General features: G+C 40.8%; 2 protein-coding genes across 2 annotated transcripts; one reads left to right on the plus strand and one right to left on the minus strand.

Moving 5' to 3' along the window:
- LOC119736088 lies at nt 1-10,968 on the plus strand. The gene is made up of 10 exons (XM_038210094.1): nt 1-109; nt 936-1,253; nt 2,365-2,691; nt 2,952-3,242; nt 4,168-4,188; nt 5,225-5,476; nt 6,446-6,640; nt 7,146-7,182; nt 8,859-8,917; nt 9,562-10,968. Exons 1-10 carry the CDS (start codon nt 52-54, stop codon nt 9,654-9,656), a joined length of 1,653 nt encoding a protein of 550 aa, XP_038066022.1. The 5' UTR covers nt 1-51; the 3' UTR covers nt 9,657-10,968.
- A 264-nt stretch (nt 10,969-11,232) lies between these two features.
- Nucleotides 11,233-19,023, minus strand: LOC119735305. The gene is made up of 7 exons (XM_038209004.1): nt 18,957-19,023; nt 17,051-17,067; nt 15,993-16,269; nt 14,488-14,661; nt 12,705-12,738; nt 12,497-12,546; nt 11,233-11,977 (listed from the first exon to the last, which is right to left on the minus strand). The coding sequence occupies exons 1-7, from the start codon at nt 19,021-19,023 to the stop codon at nt 11,859-11,861; spliced, it is 738 nt and encodes a 245-aa protein (XP_038064932.1). The 3' UTR covers nt 11,233-11,858.
- Between the last annotated feature and the right edge of the window lie 1,600 nt (nt 19,024-20,623).

Consider the following 20,623-nt stretch of genomic DNA (forward strand, 5'->3'; position numbering starts at 1 on the left):
CTCCACAATGACGTTTGTGTCGACAAACACTCGACCAACGTTAGTGGAAAGATGGCGCACGCCATTTACGCAGTAGTAGTGTTGTCACTGGTTCAAATCTCCAAACAAGGTTAGTCTGACAGTTTAAAACGGCAAATGCCTTGACACGGGAAATACGAACACATAGACGGATTAACTGTAATGTTAACCTGACACGACCTATTAGCTGAAGCGCAGACAGTGTAACCATCGAGAAAAAGAAAGGCAATTAAATTTACGCGAGAATTTCGCATTGTCACGGTAATATAATATGGGTGTATTGTGTAAACACAAGCAGACCATGGATTCAAAGGTCACATACAATTGTTAACACATTCGTGAGACAGGCATGGAATATTAGCACACCACCCTTATATGACCTATATGACCTTGTATTAAATGTCAGATAGTGTTAGAGGTTTATATTTTTTTGCACAGCGGTACATCACACGTCGCGTATACGCGTTACAATTGAAAAGAGGGAAATCACACCTCAGTACCCGAGCAACAGAGGATGAACACTCACCGTGGATGCTTTTTGTCACAGTTCATTTTAATAGCGAACTGACTAGTGATTGACCAGTGATTGATTTGTGCAGGCTTGAGACGATTTGTTATGACTTGTGATGCGACTTTCATTAACAAAACTATAACCATGCATAGGCCTACATATATATTATGTATGTTTTATGTGACCTCATGCCGACAGGCGACCGCCAGGCAACAGAAACATTTCAGCATTGTTTGCGTGTCATTTTGTCCAACGTTATGCCAACATTTTCAAACCATCCATATTTCAACACATATACAGTTTGCTGAAAATTGGCGTCACGCATACATGATCACAACTTCCAATTTCTGAATTAAACAAATGTGACATGTTTCTCAAGATGCCTTAACTTACTCATTTTGATTAGTTACTCGTGGAGACTGGGAGCTCTCCGTTACTACATCTCCATCGGAATCCATCCTCGAAGGAAGTGACGTCACGCTCACGTGCCTCATCACGAGCAACCAAGCCTCCACTGGATGGGTTCAGTGGCAGCACAGTCCGAATGGAGCTTCCTTTTTCCCTCTCACTGAACCAACATATACAGTTTCAAGCAACAACTTGACGCTGACAGGGGTGTCCAGGAACCAGACTGGCTGGTACCGATGTGTGGGGACCAGCGTCTGGACATCAAACTATTGGAATCCAAACACATTTTCCGACTCGACTGCTGTGGAAGTCTTATGTGAGTAGCCCCATAGTGTTTTTCACTTTTGTCCAAAGGAGTATTTCATTGACGATACAATTCAGTCAAATACATCAAGAACCCTGCCAAATCCTAAAGGCTGTAGACCTTCTTTTCTTGGTCATTCATTTGAAGAATTATTTTAAATGGTGAAAAGCAAATAAGAAAGAGGCTAATTCAAGACTTAAAATGTACTGAATAGATTTGAATATTGATGGCAACTCAACAAGCAATCGAGCTGAGTAATAATATGCCAGAGTTTAGGCAATTAATGGTTCATTTCACCTATACCAGGAGTACACTCTTAAGATACCGGATCACATTTGCCATGGAAGCCTGGTCATGTTTGACCTAATGTCAAAATGACACTTCAATTCCATTTTCGATTATATGTGACCTGGAATCCTTGCCAAAAGTGTCATTTGACTCAGAAAGAGTCCTTGTGATTCAGTTTCAAGTCAAATATGAATCAGGTTCCGGATCAAATTAAACGTGTATATGGGGCCCTCTTGTTCAGTTGGATCTGATTTTATGTATGTATTTTGTCAATTGACTGCTCAAACTTAGTGTGAGGTCGTCAACACACTTTGATAGGGCTACGGCTACGATCGATTAGCCTTGTGTAAAGCATGTCATATGACATAAAGTTTGGAAGACAGAAGGGCAAACCATGTCATAAAGAAACATCTATTATGTTGGTGTGCATGTTGTGAGATGAGAGCTCAAACTGAAATTAGTGAGGTCACCAACATATTTCGGGCTGTAGCTACGAGTAGTTAGCCTTGTGGTATAAGGTTTGAAAGACAGTACCTTCTCTAATATTGTAACATGGGAGTGGATTTCAAAAGCTTTTTGTTAACAGGATTGGATTCTGATCCTGTTCATGCCATGTTGGTGGATATTAGTGGGCACAGCAACTGTTATTACATCGTTCACTGTAATCACCTTTAATGAAGTCATCAAAAATGAGATAACCTCTATTTCCTTTTTAAAGTCAAGTTTTGAAGTGTTGCATTTAAATGCCATTGTAATGCTGTCACCATCAACACCTGAAAGATTACATTGATGATTGTCCTTCTCCCATTCGATTTCTCCAATTTGCGTCAATTAGATCCTCCTGAAATTACCAACAAGGACAGGACGTGGACTGGTGCCAACGACAACTACACAGCAACCTTGGAATGCATCGTCCGAAGTAATCCCCTCCCCAGGGTCACTTGGTACGGTCCAAATGACACCATTATTACCCATTATACCAACCCTGACCGGATCTTCCTGGAAGACACCATTACTGGTAGTGGGGCTGTGGGCTATCTCATCGTCAGTCACTTGATCATTACTCCAGTGGCGAACAGCACCGATTATGGGATGTACAGGTGTAGAGCTGCCAACAACATCAGCACATACGACGAACATGAAATAGAGCTGACAGAAACAGGTAAAATTCAGGTTAATGTCAGCACATATTTGACGCAGTGTTCTGAGCCCAGTGTTTTTGAGATGGATGATTTATTTTGATACCTGGTAGTCCCAGGTACGTTTATGTTACCCATAGGTGCAACCAAAAAGCTCACTGAAAGCCAACAGGTGTATGTTTACACATAGAGCAAGGAACATGCTCTATACATGGTTTACAAGCGATACAGCCTGTTGCTTAATTGGATACTGAACTTTAGTGTATTCGCTGTTCTTTTGAAGGAAAGCCAGAGCCGCCAAGAGACCTCCAAGTATATTATTCAACAGAGAACGACGTCTGGGTGACATGGGAGCCAGGCTACGACGGGGGCGAGGAGCTGTATGCACACTATATCAACATTCGCAAGATTCCGTGGGATTTCGACGCCGGTGGCTGGATCGAACGCTGGCCTCCGACGATCACCAAAGGCTTTTTCTCTTACCTGGAACAAGGCACGCTTTACCAAGTGGCCGTGTATGCACTCAATACGCACGGGGCCAGTTCATACGCTACAGTGGACGTGCGCACGAAGCGTAAGTACACTCGGACGCGTGCCCCAATGGTGTAAATCGAGTAAATGCATTTTTATTTTTAGGAAACCCTTTTTCTATTTAAAGACATGCGCTGTGAGGACGGTCTTGGATGTAAACAAGCGTATAAAACGAATGACATGTTCTACAGAATGCTTGATTACAAACAAAAGATGAACAACGAAATATCCTCGATTCACAATTATGTTGATACTTGCGCTGTGTGGCTGGGGTTGTGACCACAAAATACCCATTTTGTAATTATGTGTTCATATTATGTCTTTCTGGTAAGGAAACCAAGGGTTCCTCAAAAATGCCCTAGACTCTGCAGCTCGAAAGCCTGAAGGAACCTGTAGAGGGAAGACATTGTACAGAAATTACGGTTTTAGAGATAGGAGAAAAAGTTCAGATTCTGAGGGAAACCCGCGGAATCAGGTGGGGACTGAAAACCCAATCCACATGTTGCACAGGCAGGAATCGAACCCGGGTCACAGCGGTGGAATATGAGGCAGATTTTTTTTCGTGGTTACCCGAACGTCTGATGTTCAGAGCGCGGAGGGGAATTCATGATATGTAACACATGGGACGAGGTCGTTTTTTGTTTTCTTGATTTCAGACGTCATTTTTGTCAGTGGACATTTAATGCGAAAGTTTTCGTCTAAAACCGAGTCTTCGAAACATGAAGAAACCAAGTTTCATTCTTACAATTTCTGTTTCACTGATACTATTCTCGACCTTAAAAATTGTTTTAAGCAGCTATCGGCAGAAAAAGTCCATCTAGAAATGAAGCATTAAGCAAATATTATACGTCGGTGAAGGGCAAAACCTAATTTGATTTATATCACCCCGACGCTAAAAATACCCAACAATGTTGTGAATAATTTCTGTTTGCAAATTTTTTTTCTCTTCCGTGGTTCTTACGATTCAGCTGCATCACCGGATAAATTAGGTAAGTGTAATAACTGTATTGTTCCTCATCTCCTTGCCCAGTTACTTCATATTTAAATTGTCCATGATCAAACTTCTCGCTGATACTATTCTCGACCTAAGAAATTGTTTTAAACAGCTATCAGCAGTAAAATTCCATCTAGAAATGGTACATGTACTTAAATCATTTGGCAAACATTCAAAATTCAAAAGTTTACCTGATGCACGCCAAGTGTCTCCCTGATGTGAAATAAATTTCTACAAAGTGTCCCCAAAGGAATGAATGTATGTCGACGCAATACATGTTATCATCATTTTGACATCAGTCTAAAAACATTTTATTGCGCTTACTCCTTTCAACAACATTAACGACCTGATCATTGCAAATGTAGGGATTCTTTCATAAGGGAATAAATGTGTGTTCGGGAGGTATTATAGCACTCTGTTTAAGACCGGTGGGAGTCTAGATGGGTGATAATTACCCGAGGCGAATCACCCATCCAGACTCCCACCGGTCTTAAACAGAGTGTTTAATACCGACCAAACGCATATTTATTCCCATTCATAAATACCTTGTCGGTCAAAAATCAAATCTTTTCGGTCCAAAAAATTAAAGTTAAAAACTAGACGTTGCCAACCATTTTGTTTAAACAAAATTATTTCGTGTTTTACGAAACACCCCTCTGAAAATAATATGGAATGCCCCTCCACAACTCTTTACTTTATAAGGACATTGGCATGGGCGTCGTGCGTACTGCGCGATGGCGCGCAAAAATCAGCTGGGCTGTGTAGTGTGAATTTCGGACCATGAAATACTGAATCACTGGCAGTATTGCGCATGCATACGTGAGCAATGTGAACGTTCAACCAATGAAATGTTAAAAGGCATGGGAGTCCAAATTTCATGTGACACTGGAAAAGTATTTAAGACCAGCTAGCCATGTCTTTATCATCTGTTAAAGACCGGCCACGTGACGGGCTCTCGACCAATAGGAATGCGTAAACTGTCTTAGGTATTTATGAATAACAATTCTTCATGGGCTCTGCACCGCTTTCAGGTATAAGAGTGACATATAACCAGGCACACCGTATAATTATGGTCACCGGCATGCCAAAGGACAACTACGACGGGACCTGCCTGCGTCTCATAGGGTATGATACCAGCCAGGGTGAGTGGGTGAGTCTGAGACCAGACCTAGACTGCATTCAGCGAGACGGCGAGTTCGAGTACTCCGGTCCGAATTCCGGTCACATCCACTCTCGATACTGCCATGATGGGTTATGCAGTTCGCAGTCACACGTGACAGAGGGTAAGCTATTCCTCGATTGTGTGTGCGGGCTGTCACCGCATTATGGGGAAGTTTTTATTTTTAGGGTAATTAGGACCGAGTTGTTGGGACTTTCTGCTATCCCCATGGTGTCTTTGGTCCCACGGGCAAAAATGTATGCGTACATGTTTACACATTACAATTGCGGACGTTGAACAATAAAGGACAATAAGGTTAATATATAATTCCCGAGGGTCCGCGATTGACGACCGTGTACGAAATATATGGAAGGTCTTCCTTAAAGTGTACAAACAAAAGAGGGACATGAATAGGGGGTCACTATTGAAGGTGTTTACACACTTGTGTGGGTGGTTAAATACATGTAGATCCATCTGGGCACGCTATCACTTCCGTCACGGAGAGGCCCCCTTCAATGGTGGCGGCTATTTTTTTTTTTCAGATGACCGCCACGGGACAGTTGCATGACTGTGTGCCAAATGTCATGCTAGTATCATCAAGGGCACAATCCCATCACCTATAACTGCCGTACTGTTAACCAAGAGTAGCAATTGCAAAAAGGCACAAACAAAAGCTGGTGGAGGGTTACCAGGAAGAAGCTTTAGTAGGGACAATACAAATACACTAAGAAATATCATCCAAGTTTGAACTATGATCCAGACCGCGCAGCTCCAAATAGGCATCGTTCTCAATGGACCGATCCAGTAAGCACCGCCCCATGGTGTTCTGACCAATCACAGCCGTGATTTATGTCCGACGTGCGTGCGCGTAAGTCCGACATGCGTATGATGCGCGCGGCAGGAAAATGCAGTGTGGCATTGGAGAGGAGCACGTGTAAATTTGCCCAGTGCGCGGTGGGCGAGGCTTACTGGATCGGTCCATTAAACGGCAGTAAATCCCAGCCGTATCCGTGCCAAAATAAACCACCAAAAACGCTATATATAAGACACCAACCTTAATATCTTGCAATGACTTCTAATTTATCTTGCACAGACTATCCTACTACTGCCCGTCCACCTCTGCCCACCTGGCCCAAGCATGGGGGGAACACAGCCGACAATGTCGGGGTGATTATTGGCGTCAGCCTATCTGTCGGCATAGTCCTGCTGCTTCTTAGCCTTGGAGTCTGCCGGTACCTTGGGTGTTTCAGGGACTGTAATAAACCCATCTCTCTCCCTTCAGCTTCAGGTAAAGCCAAATGGAAAGCAAATTAATTTGTTTCTAAATATTTGCCCTTATTTTAAATTTTGTACTTAAAGGAAAAGTAACTATAGTTTCTGCCGAAGCTACTTTTTCCACATTTTGATCGAAGATTTCCAAATTATGGTGTTTCCTGGCTTTTTTTAAAGATTTTTTTTTTCATTCAAATTCAACAACACTAGCATTCAATGTCGTCCGAGAAAAATTTAACACGCTTCGAACAAAACAAATTTACTCATGTGCCATTCAATTAACTTTATCGAATTAACGAGGGCTATAGCGAGATTTCTCCGAATATTAATAGATTATAAAGAGGACTGGGCGAGATGCAACTAACAAAACTATTTTTTTGTGAGTCAAACGTATGATCACTCAATGTCAAAACAAAAGTCCATGGGGAAATGTTATAAGGGACACACTCTCTAACCCATTTTCTTTTAAGAAAAAAAAATGTGATGTGGAGGTTCTTTTTTTTTTCTTCTTTTTTTTACAGACAATGTTGAGCTAACGAGACACGCACCCCTGGCATCGTAAGTACTGAGCATAATGTGAGCGAAAATATATGTTCACATCAAGCAAAAACATGCAAACTTGTAATGGCTGACACACCATGTTATTAATCTAAGGCAAACAAAAGGAGTATTGATTGAAAACTAAGATCATTGATTAAAAACTAACCATAATTTACTGCCAAAAACATTTGTAAGGAAAAACTTTAGGAATGACTGAAAGGTAATTAAACGCATGCACAGGTGATGTTGGGCTAAATGATTACACGTCTGTGTATGGTGTGTTGACTTTAGCCTAACTTGTTAATTCAAAGATTGATCCCACCCCGTCCTCCTTCCCTAATTGAAGGGAGGGGAAAAAGTAACAAGAACGGGTTAGTCCCGACGGCTGTTTGAGCATTTTAATGATAGTAATATAAAAATAGAAGCTGCCTTGAACGATGTAAAAAGCGGGTACGTGCCTAAAAGAGCCTGTCACACTCACATTATTATGCGCTCTCATAAGAGACCTAACATAACAATCGCAGCGTGGACGCAAGAAAATACCATTTTCTGAATAAAGTGGCCAGAAAGTAGCTCAAGCTATGCTCATACTGCGTTCATCCTGCGCTAATGATGCGCTCAACTCGCTCTCTGTGTGCTCCTGTCAAGCCCAATTACTCGATTTAGTCGCTGCCGCTGCGCTACCACTGCGCTCACACTTCGCTCTGCTCGCTGTTGATACTTCCTAGTAGCCTCGCGTCACGCTCTCTATCCGACCAAAATACGCTCACGTGACGTCACTTGTGCTGTATAAATACCACGACATAACAGTCAATCCGCAGTCCAGTTTAATTTTTTCCCTACACTTCCATCGCAGTCGAATTACTTTCTTATGGAGACTACATCGACTGCCTTGCGCCTAGGCTGCGTCAATGCCACGTCATCGCACGATGCACATTCGCAGAACGCCCGAGTTGCGTCATTACGGCGCCCTGCCAGAGTGCAGAGGTGTTGCGATTGTTTTGGGCATGCTCAAAAACTTTGCGCTCATCGGAGACCATAAAGACCCTCAGTCGCCCATCAGACAACCTATGTAGTTGTCGTTGCGATCTAGTAGTTGTTGTTGCGCCCCAGCCATTTTTCAAGGACGCAGTGAGAGCGCATATATGATCGCAGACAGTGTGACAGGGCTTAACTATATAGAAAACACTTAATAATGTGCAAAATGAACAGCGCCACCAAGTGTCGGAAGATCCTACAATGCATTTCCCTTTTTTCATTTTCGGTGTCATTTGAATTTTTGACTTCTACAAAATCCGGACATTTTGACATTACGTGGACTCTTGGCGTCAAGTGCGTTAGTGAGCTGTTGTGGTTCTGTTCGCTGAGCCATGTACAATACAGTCGACAAGTCTGTATTTCATAGGAGTCCAAATTTCACACCAAACCGGCTGTCGATAGAAAATTTATCTTTCGCTATAGGCTGTCTGGACAAGGGCGGATCCAGTATAAAAAAATTTTTTGGGGGGGGGGCAAAAGTTGTTGGATTTTAAATGCTCTGGGTTTCCTCAATTACAGTTGGAATATGGTATAGATCATTAAAATGGCTCTATGGTCAAACGATGTATGCTTGTTTGCTTACTTCAGTTCAGTTGTTTTTAATGTTCTTGGTGGGGTCTTTAAGGTGTATTTACCTTTTCCCCTCCCAAACACAGGGGAGCAGAGCCGTACCAACATGGGAACGACTCACCTCCAACCTACACTGAAGCACTCGGTAAGAATGAATGACATTGCATAAAACCAAACCACCAGTATCGTGAGTATCGGGAGTCTTTAATTTATTCCTAAGGCAAGACTATGTTATGTTACACAAACGAGCAAGGCTTCGTAATAAAAAAGTTCCTCACAGGCAACAGTGCAGGTATAAAACACTTTTGAAGCAAACAAACATTACTCGTGGATTAGCAAATATACTGAACATTAATGAATGAACACTGTTAACTTTAATGAAATACCATACATTGTACCATCACGCATCATTACGACTTGTACAAAGCCTAACGATAGAACATAAGACATCTGAATGTTAAGCAGGGCATAGGTCATGACATCCAAGCTCACGATGTGGGGGCGCTGCTCCATTGTTATTACTGTTAACACATATGCCTACCTTCAGACGCTCCTTCCAAAATGTTTTGTCAAAGTCATGTAAAGAGAATGAATGTCGACCTTCAAATGTCATTGTTTTAATAACAATTTACTTTAAAATAAAGAACAACATTACTTCCAATAAAATTGTCCCTAGAGTTGCTATTGCTATTGAATGAACAAAAAATACTTACCCCCAGACCTTTAAAAACTCCAGCCCAACATAAAACCCAAATAATGAAGGTCCTTGATCTTTATCGTCCTGTGTAGAAATGATTGTCACTGCTGGCAATAGTGATAATCCCCCACCGGCGTACGAATATGTATCATCACTCACGACCGACAGGCCGGAGTATTTCGTGTAAGAAACATACAACCAGAAGCAACCAACTACCACGTGATGAATAATGAAGACATGCAACGCATCCTATGTAATCACTGTTAAAGGAACACAGATCATCTGCTTTTCCTGTGTTTTGTTCTTTCCAATAGTAAAACCACTCAAAGTCCAAAGAACCTTCAAAACCTAGCTTCTTGAAGTTTCAGCTGAGTGGATATTTAACACATTTCAAGAAAACAGTGAAAATCCATGCTGAACCTTTTGATCACAAGACAGAATTTCGTAAATAAAAACTCCGCATTCCAAAATTTCAGTCAATTAACGTTTGAAATCACCTACACTTCTTGATTTCTTTGAAAGGACAGCAAGCCAGACGGAATGATTTCATGGGGTGTTTAGTACCAAACAAGCCTTTCCATAATAATTTTGAAGGTTAGTTTTTGTGGATAAGAGCAAATGATCGCATATGCCTGTGTTATCGCTTTCTTTTCATATACAGTAGAAACTGCATAGCGTAGTAATTTACTCCTGTTGACATATGACTTATTTTAACATTTTATATGTACTCAGTTTAACATTTGACGGTATGCAGATATTATGTTGGTTAAAGTTGTTAAAGTGGGTCTACTACTCAAAAAAATGTCGGTCGACTTTCTACTCATCTTGTTGCGTACAGTCATTAAAACCGACGTGGGATTAAGCGCTGCTCCTGAAAAAAACACCCCTCCGAACCTCAAGTCGCCATTCTTACGAAAGAGCAAACGAAATCCTCTGAGATTTCGTTAGGTATAATGATAAAAAGTCCAGTTTTATCTAAAATATAAAGATAAAAAAGTCCAGTTTTTTATAAATTATCAAAGCAGTTATAACCCAAACACCGAGAACTTTAACTAGTAATAACTATTTGAGATATTCTTTTAGAAAAGGTGTAACACTTTAAAATCAATATCGTAAGAAATACTGGCGGGCTACATCTGTAAAAAGACCTAAATATATTTTTGTACATCTGTTTTAATGAATGGTTTGATTTATTCTCGTGTAAAAAAAATGTAATCATGATAGTTAACTCGTAACAGCTTTTTATGTGTGTAAAGGATGAGTTAGCGACGTGCGGACAACTTAACTCTATGTAAACAAATAAGTAAACAAACCTGTTATATAGTTTAGTATATGAATTAAAAAAAACAAAATACCATTTTCCAAGGTAGGCTTTCAATTTATTTTATGTCAACTTAGCATAATGGCATGTTGATTTTCAATGAAAACAAAACACCTGTCAGTACGTTTAAAAGTTGTCAAATGTATGACAGTACGAGATCATAGAAAATGTTAACAAACTAATAAAAGTTATGCTCGTTCTTACGAGTGTCATGTTTGTAATTTTGTAAACCCCTACATAGCTATAACGGGAAACTATATCGCCATGTAAATAGATTGATTACAAAATACTTATAATTTTGTGTCCATATTGCTATATAAATGCAATGTGGTTAGATTTCACCTCAAGTGCCATTTTTTTAATATGTCTTTTTATTAAAACCTTTAAAGGCAATTTTTTTTTGACAAAGAGTAAAGTTGACAAGAAAAAAGAGGTCAGCGTGTGCATATTCTTTTGCGTTTAATGTGTAGCTGTCACTTATCATTATTGATTCTACGCGGCGTCCTTTATATCTCATGTTGCAGGATTTTGACATTTTAACTTGAGCACTATCATCTTGAATCCATTAGTCAGAGTAGTCAAGAAATCTGAGTATCAAAAGATAATGGTACATATTACAGTACATCGTTTGTCAAATATACAGATTATGTACATGTCCATGGATAATTTTGTACACGTTGAAAATTAGTGCTAAGATTTTAAAATAAAAACAAAAAGAACATAAATTAAATATGTGAAGGTTACGCTGTAGACATATACATCAATAACAAAGCGGCTTGGACTGAAGTGATGTCACCTAAACAAACAACCAAGCAAAAAAAAAACCACTTTATATCAAAGTAAGTGCATTTGAAAGCAAACCTCATTGTGAACACCTTTAATAATAAATGCGGAATCTAAAGCTATTCGCGCAATCTGCGAATATATAAAATATTAAAAAATGTGCTTTTCAAGGACAGTCTATAGGCCTTTTGAGTTTAACGTAGCCTCTAGTAACTGCACACAATTCACGAATATGTTTAAGAAAGGCCCCTTTACAGTTTGGTACTGTTGGTAGAAAAATGAATTTTAGACACAATGTTCGTCCTCTTGTATCTCGTCTGTACATAAGCCAGCCGTTGGGGGCTCTCTAAGCAGTTCGTACTCTGGAGGGAAATCATCCATGTCGCCAATGTCGGAATCCATTTCTAGACGTAAAAATCATAGAAATGCGTCAATATCAACACTAATTAAAACTGACGCAATTGCGGGTCACGCCGTGTGGAAAGAAATCTCTTCTTGGAAGAAGTGTGGTTCTGAAAAGAACCAGTTGGTTGAGTGTAGAACTGGACTTTTTGGACAGTGTGCTCTGTCTGTCCTCAGGAGGGTGAGTACGCCACGTAAAAGGATGGACAGAGCACACCGTCCGAAACGTCGAGTTCTACACTCAACCAACCGGTTCTTTTCAGAACCACACTTCATCCAAGAAGAGATTTCTTTCTACATTGTGATACACATTTTATGTCATCCGCCATGCAAAGCTTCAAGTCATATGCATCACTAATTGTTGCGTTTGTTGTAGATCGTTCAACGTTTGTTTAAACAACTTTTTTAGCTGGTTAACCCTCTGCAAACAATTTCCACAAAATTAAGGGAAATGTAAAGTAAGAACTGTTTCTCTTTTTGAATTTGAATTTTTTATCTTATAAAAATTCAATCCTGCCTACCTATAACTTCTTCATAAGATGGTGGGGCGTCATTATCGAAACTGTCGTCTCTAAAAGAAAAGCAGAATAAAGAGATGTATCGATACTTAGGAAGATGTCAATATCGCACATTCCCCTTAATGAAATTTCAAGTAAAGGGCAAATAAAGCAAAAGTGGGCAGATTCAAAAGAGGGGGCAAGGAGGGTTCAAAACCGCAGCCGTACTTACAAGCTCGGTTCAGTCGAAGTTGGTCTCGACTCTCCTGCAAAAGAATAAAAAAGGTATATCTGTAAAAAATGTAAAGAGATACATTAGTTGTGGAAAGTATGGCCTACATCTTTTTATACACCACAATTCAGCGAAAAGCACTGCCACTCTCTGAATTGTAATTAACCCTGCGCAGCGTTTACAAAAAAACTTTACAACAACTCGTCAACTGCTGTCCTTTGGGCAGCAGGTACTTTCCCGCACTAGTACGCAAGACCCTATTCATAGCAATACAACAAAAAGCCACGTGCCAGACAGTGTCCAGACAGTTGCCAGACAGTGCGCTGGAAGGATAATTAACTGGCGGCTGTGGTATGCAGTTGTATGCAGTTATGAAGGGAGATGACTGTGTCAAATTACAGGTCTTTGTTGATGTTTCAATGAGACTTGGCAGGAGGCCTGGTCGAAAGTTTGTTGACACGGCCTGGGTGTAGCCCTGGCTGCAAAGTTTATTAAACCAGCTTATTTGGCAAGGGTCGAATGAGGATAAGATGGAAGGTGACCGTCATTGGCCCTCAATTTTTTTTTTCAAAAAAATTGGTTACCTGGGGCCCAAAGGGCAACAGGTCACTCTGCGCAAGGTTCAATCAGTTTGCTTGTATTTTTTTATCATCCCCAACCAACATTTCAAATCGAATTCGCTTTTTTTAAATGGAACTTAAATCCGAGAACCATTCCGTCTCCAACTGACGCATGCGCATTGTAAATGATTATAATTAATTGGAAGACATCACTGTAAAAGAATAACACAGTCCTTATTTTACATCCAAGTAAAACGATTCCATGTCGGTATAAAGTCAATACAATATTTAAGCTCCAGTATTGTTATAGATTTACATTATATTATGCTGGAGTTTACTATGCGACGCCCAAGACTGAATTTTGGACTTAATCCGCGACTAGTTATTGAGTTTGGCTTCGGACAACTGTCTAAATTCAACATAGGCGGGTCACGTAACAATAACAATAATTATTCATAAGATGCATTTACGTCGGGTTGATATAAATCAATATTAGGTTTTGCCCTTCATCAAAGTCACCGACGACGCTTTGCCCTTCACCCGCTGCTACTTGTAGGCCAGCTACATATGTACATCAGATTCGAACCAGCCAACCGATCGAGTGGTAAGACGTCTGCACTAGAAAGAAGGAGGCCATGGGTTCGAAGTATCTTTAGTTTTACCAACTTTTCACTCGGGAGGTAACACACTGAGTATACAGTGCCCATCGATGAAGGGCAAAACCTTACATTGAATAACAACAACAATGTGGTACTCATGCATCGCTTACACCAAAGGTCTCAAAGCACTCCACAATATTATTACCCCTGTTCATCAGGCCATTACACCAGTTTTTAGCACATGCTCGAGATCAGCTCAACCTGTTGTCTACCTTCTCATGTACCCATTCATGCTCCTAGAGAGAGAGAGGCAATAGAGGAATTTCAATTTGGCAATGAAACCGAAGGCTTCGGTACTGTGTTTTGTTGAGAAGATTTTAAAACGAAAAAAAAAAAGTCCTCAATTCATACATACAATGGCTTGGCACTGAGAGCCTCAGCTCAGTTTCAATGCGAATTTGAAATTCGTCTATTGTAGTTAAGTGTCTTGCTCAAGAACACATGCACCATGGTCCCAGTGGGGGTGGGAGCCCACGTACCGTGGCACAATGCTCCACATAACCTTCCAAGGAAAATGGGAGGTTTGTTATACCAAGCAATTTTCGAAATCATGCTATACATCACCTCGCACATTACGTTTAGCGCAGCCGAGCCGATGCCAGCAGCAGCAGACAGCCACCAGCGTTAGCACCAGGGCACCTCCGATGGTTGCTGCCAGCACCACCCGTGCGCTGACGTCCTGAAACAGACCGCTGGAGTCTACGGGGTAGGGAGAAGGTGTCACCAAGTATATTTCCTCTATCAGAAAACAAACAAACAAGCAGAGTTGTAGTCGAGTACTTTATCAGAGTACCGAGTGCTGCCGAGTACTTAGGTTACTGAGTACGAGTACAAAAACGATTACTTGTCCTTCCGAGTACAAGTACAGGTCTCCGAGCACGAGTACTTGGACTTCCGAGTACGAGTGCGAGTACGAGTACGTTATATTCCTGAATACGGCCATACGGCAAATGGTTCATTGTGCGCAATTGGCCCGGGCCCAGTCAGACCGATATACAGACCCACTCACGGCTAGCTGTTAATTGTGTTTGTCCGGACGTGTACAGAGGAAAATCAGGAAACTTCAATTTCTCTACAAGCCAATCAATCATTTCTAACTGAAAGTATCGATAAAATGAGGCCGTGGTAAGTCAAGCTATACCAATTCCCCCCGAGTACTGCTATTCCAGTACGAGTACTTTGATGATCGAGTACAATTTTGACATGTCGAGGACGAGTAATTTGCTGCCCGAGTACGAGTACCGTCATTTCGAGCACGAGTACTTTGACATGGAGTACGAGTACGAGTTCTCCAAAAAAGTACTCGAGTAGTACTCGAGTACGAGTACGAACACTACAACACTGTAAACAAGCAACGTTAAATCGCTGTATAGGCGAGCGCGGACATCCGGGAGCTTGTTATTAGGCCTTGTCTAGTTCCCAGACCCATTTTCTCAAAACTGAATGCCTCTGAATTGCTGAATGGTAAATTATAGCAATTGGTGAAAAAGCACTTGCTAATGAAAACACGTTTTCGCTGCCCTGTGATGATTTGGTGCGCACACTCAGATGACATTAATACGGAGGAGAGGTCTCATTGAACAGGTTATCCTTTACGACTGAGCTGAGGACTAGGAACGAGCTGTTATCTGATATAACGATAACCACGAGGACCGGGCCCAATCCCTCGGATTTTATTTATTCATTTATTTTTGGCATGCAGGTCTTATGAGACATGTCTTGAAAGATTTAGAGTCCAAAACAAGAGGAACAAAAAAAACCTCCGAAAAATAGTCTACGATGTTGGCAAAAGTGTGTCGCTGTTGGATAATCAGCAACGACAATATTGATTGATGATAAATTTTATGCAATTGGCCATCCACTGTAACATTTTAACAAATCCGTGATTAACCATTTCTATTCCCATAATTACTTTATGATAGTTTTCTAGCTGAAGCTGGTCAGAAAACACAACATTTTTGGAAAAACGCAATCGCACACCGTGAAATTTCTGTTAAAACTGTTGTTCTTCTTGAAAAACCTCGCTGCCATATGTCACTCGTAGAATTTCATTAGCTGAACGTTTTTACCTGTTTTAGTCAGCTGTATTTGATGGCCGTTAAACGTCCCCATGCTGTTGGTAGCGCTGAACCTGTACATCCCATAGCCGTTGCCTATCTGGCCCTGATCGATGGTCAGACGACTCTTGACAATGTATCCAACAACCCTTGCTCCAGTAATGGTATCTTCCAGCGATATCTGGCCAGTGCTCGAGTGATTTGTAACAGCGGTACCGTTTGGACCGTACCACGCCACTGCAGGGAGTGAGTTACCCTCGACGGCACATTCAACCAATCCGGATTTAGTCTTTTTTAATTATTTATCCACTGTCTGTGAAACAAACAAAAGCAGATGCTTTGTTAAATTATTAACCTATTGAAATCTGTACTAAACTTCGGACTCCACTTAATTATTCCTCATATCACTCTGGAAGCCATAAATGAAAACAAGATTCAACACAAGCGGCGATTATGTTCATTTTGTTTGGCTATTTTAGACGTTTGTGACGAATGTGTTTTTTTCCCCCATAATTTTGTTTATCTGATAGTTCAGGATAAAAATATTTTCTGGCATTCGGTAAAATCGCCCAGTTTTCAAGCAGTTTGTGGATCAAAAATTAAAAACCATGTAAATAACGTTTTTCCGCTCGTGTTCAAAGAATTTCGTCTTTCTGTTGAAAAGCATGCATAGGATATCCGAAATGACTAGGTAAAATGTTAATCCGGGAGACGTTACTGAATGAGATGTATGGACATGTTGCAGGTAACGCACACATTTTATTATTTGCATCACGGAGCCCTTACAGGTCTAATAAAGCAAAAACCTACAATGAACGATCGGGCAATTACATCTGAATATGTGTGGTTTCCTTCGTTAAATCTGAGGAGTACCGAACATAAGTACCACTCCGTCTGGTTCCTTGTGATGCTGAGAAAACGTAGTGTACGATCCGTATTGACATAAGCCGGTTCGACTAGTTCTGTCATGTCTAATAAACTAAGCCCGCAAAAGTCACATCATTATCCGCTTTACACGTCCGAATGACATCACTTCCTTCGAGGACGGGATTGGGTAGTCTCTAACCCACGGCAAACTTGGATGAACCTGTGGTTTGAGAATTCAGAGATATTCTTTCCAAATAAAATAGTTCCCCCCCCCCCCAGCTCACCTTTCCCAGACGACTAAAGTAATATATTTTTACCACATTCACAAAACCGTGCAGGGCATTGCAGGCTTTCAAACGCAGTTGTCGTCTAGCCTTTTTGATCCACGACACCTGTGAAACCTTTCAATTCAGCGAATCCTTATTCAGAAGTCCAATTTTCCTCATAATAGTCACAGGTGTATCTATAGCGACAGCGTTCATAAACATTCCCTTTTGTTCCTGTGTCTGGGTTGAATGTGTCACAGGTGTTCCAAATGGGTATCAAGAGACGCTTTCATTGCATTCTTCTCTCTCTTTTTGTTCGTTTTTGAAAGTCCCAAATATAACAACTTCATTCAGTACGTAAAAACGCATTCATTACAGAGCAAAATATGTTTTTCATTCACTCGCCCCGTATTTGAGTACATTGTCTTTTTCTTAGACAATAGACCAGAGTAGGATGATGCGTTATAAACAACATGATTTTGTGTGTGTGTAAAATCAAAGCCAAGGGGAAAACCGCTATAATTCGTATAGTTGTAAGTCAAAATGTCTATTACTTGCTTCATTATTTTTGAGTGAGACGATTCTGTGATCTGCCAATAAAATTACAGCCACTAACGTAACCCCTCTTTTTTTACTGAAATTAATATCTGAATAAATTAGGCTTAAGGTTTGGATGGTAGACATGAACATGAATGGGAGGTTTGCGCTAACACCATGTGAATGATATCTGCTTTGGGTTGTTGATTCTGGGAACTATCTCCTGCACAGAACCACACAACTCAAAACAAATATCATTCACATGCTGTTAGCGCAAACCTCCCATTCATAACATCTGGTTATTTCCCAATTGTTTCAGCCAGTCAGTGGCCGTGTCACGCACAGAGCCCCGTTTGACCTCAGTTTCTTGTCCAAATGTCACGCACGCATGGCCCAAACGCCTACGCGAGATTTTACGAGACTGTATTCGAGACTACAAAAAAACACGAAAAGTACCTAAATACATGCACTGTTTGGCCAAGATGGCTAGGTAAGTGAAAAGTTGAAATCCTGTGCTTTATTTTGATACCAAATATAACTGCATTTGACAAAAATAAAGTGTTGTTACGACGTGTCAAACAAAAATCATACTTTATAGCAACACAAAAGAGGGCCGATAGTTTTTAGGTGTTCATTCTATTTTTAAAAAAGGCCGAAAGAATTGGCCAGATTCATTAGAAAGATGATAGTCTACATTAGTCCAAAATTTCGGACTTATGAGGCGTCGGACCTATGAGGCGTCGGACTTATGATACGGTCCCCTAAGCAGATCCATTACCCCTTGTCATAACATCTCACATCCATAGTGTTTTGAAAAGTTCAGAGGTTCATTAATGTCAGTCCACTAATATATAACGTAATTTTAACATAATCGTTATGCGAACAAACGTGTTCAATCATTGTGTTTTTTGTCCTTTTTTCTGGTGAAAGGTAAGGGACACTTTTTAAAAACAAAAAATTCTTTCCCCGATTCAACGAACAAAAATTACTTATATATCGGAAGCAGGTTATTAATAACAAAACTTAAATGTCGAAAATTCAGCTCAGTTTATATTATCATACTGTTGAAAAAACTGTGAAAATGCATTTTCATTGTTTTCGACGCAGAGCCAAGTATCGTTATTCTCGCTATGATTCGATCCTAAATGAAGTGGTTGCTAATTGCTCCTTGTTCAAAATTGACCTCAAACTAGGCCCAATGATTTCGCGAATGCTATTATTAACTTGCAAGCAATAATATTACATAATATTTGGTATGTTTGCAAATGGTGTCAATTTCCTTTAAGTCTCGCCAATTGCTCCTTACCTTCCATCGCAGACACGATAGCTTGTAGCAATCCCCACACCACTGCGGTGCAGTCAGCGCACGCCATGTTGTCCTCTATTGTTGACTATCACGAGCAAGGAACACGATCATATTTTCAAAATAGGTTGACGTTTGGACTTTAGTCTGGTGCGTAAGTGCCCGCAGATTCATCGATTGTCATGTTGAAGTACGTTTGTTGTACAAATACTGAGCATGCACTGCGTCCATTGAGAGACAGATGTCATATAAAGCACCGTTGTATAAGGTTATAACACCAAACCAGGGTGACCGTTTTAGCCGAATTTTGACTAAATTTGACAGAAATTTTCGTAAAAAACGAGTTTGACAGAAAATTTGACAAATTGTTTTTTTTTCACAGATTTCTTGCAGAATTCTCCCAAAACGGTTATTTAACAGAAAAACATAGCAAATTTGAAAAAAAAGGTACATTTGTCTAAAAAGCTTCAATCTATTCAAGCAAACCCGTGCATAATGGGACAGGTTGCCTGGTCGAGCTGCTGAGGTTCACTGGGAACCGGATTTTGGCTAAAATTTACGCAACCACCATAACATCTTTATGTGACTACAGATTGTTTATAATGTAATTTGAACCTTAATAAAGGCAATACTACTACATCTGCATGTGATTTTAAGTGTTTGTAGTGTATTTCGAGTGCTTCTGGGGAATTTGGCGAATTTTTGATTAATCTGACAGATTTTCGAAGCGCATTTAGCAGAATTTGGGAACGACCTAACTGTCACCCTGATCAAAACACAATCCTGGACGATTTCGTTTCTTTGAAATGTTTTACTGCCCGGTATCAAAGGTCTGTGTCTTCATCACATAGAAAATGCTGCCTCCATTTGCCTCCGAACACATAAATCCGTCCTTAGTAAAGTGTGAGTGTAGCCTATAGAATAACACTGGCTCCTTGCACACGACCAGAGCCCCCCTTCAATGGCGAAAACCAGTGCACACGATACTGCACAAGGCAACTGCTCCGTGACGGTCTATCTCAACAACAGCTAGCACAATGCTTTGGCCATTGAAGGGGGCCATACGTGATAAATTTGCTCTTTTCACGCTCCGCCGTCAAGGGCGGATCCAGAACACAATTTTGGGGGGCCCAAAAAAAATTTGGTCCCCCAAAAAAGTGGGTCAAAAAATTACGGCGTGGGGGAAATTATTTTGGATTTTAGATGCTCTGTGGTGCGATCTGAGGCAATTTCTGACCACCTTAACCAATGTTTTTTTGAGGAAAAGATGGTGGTGTACTCATTGCCTGCCTTTATTGCGATGTCACATAAAAAAAAAAATTGGTTTCGGTTTTTTTGGGGGGGGATCCGCCCTTGTCCGCCATCAGCATGCAGAGCCTCGATCTGGCAACTTTACACAATGAAAATAGCCGCTTTAGTGATTCCCGTGTATCAGTGGCGGATCCAGAGAGGTTCGTGCCGGGGGGGGGGGGCGCAACGGCTCATTCGAGTGAAAAGTGGCCTTATTTTACAAAATGTTGGTCACTGCCGGGGGGCGCACGCCCCCGTAGCACCCCCCTGGATCCGCCAATGTGTATACACGGGAATCGCTGAACCCCGACACTGGAATCACTGAAGCGGCTATATTTATTGTGTAAAATTGCCATATCGAGGCTCTGCATGCTGATGGC

The sequence above is a fragment of the Patiria miniata genome, unplaced genomic scaffold (genome assembly GCF_015706575.1).
Source record: "Patiria miniata isolate m_02_andy unplaced genomic scaffold, ASM1570657v1 HiC_scaffold_29, whole genome shotgun sequence".
Classification (NCBI taxonomy): Eukaryota; Metazoa; Echinodermata; class Asteroidea; order Valvatida; family Asterinidae; genus Patiria; species Patiria miniata.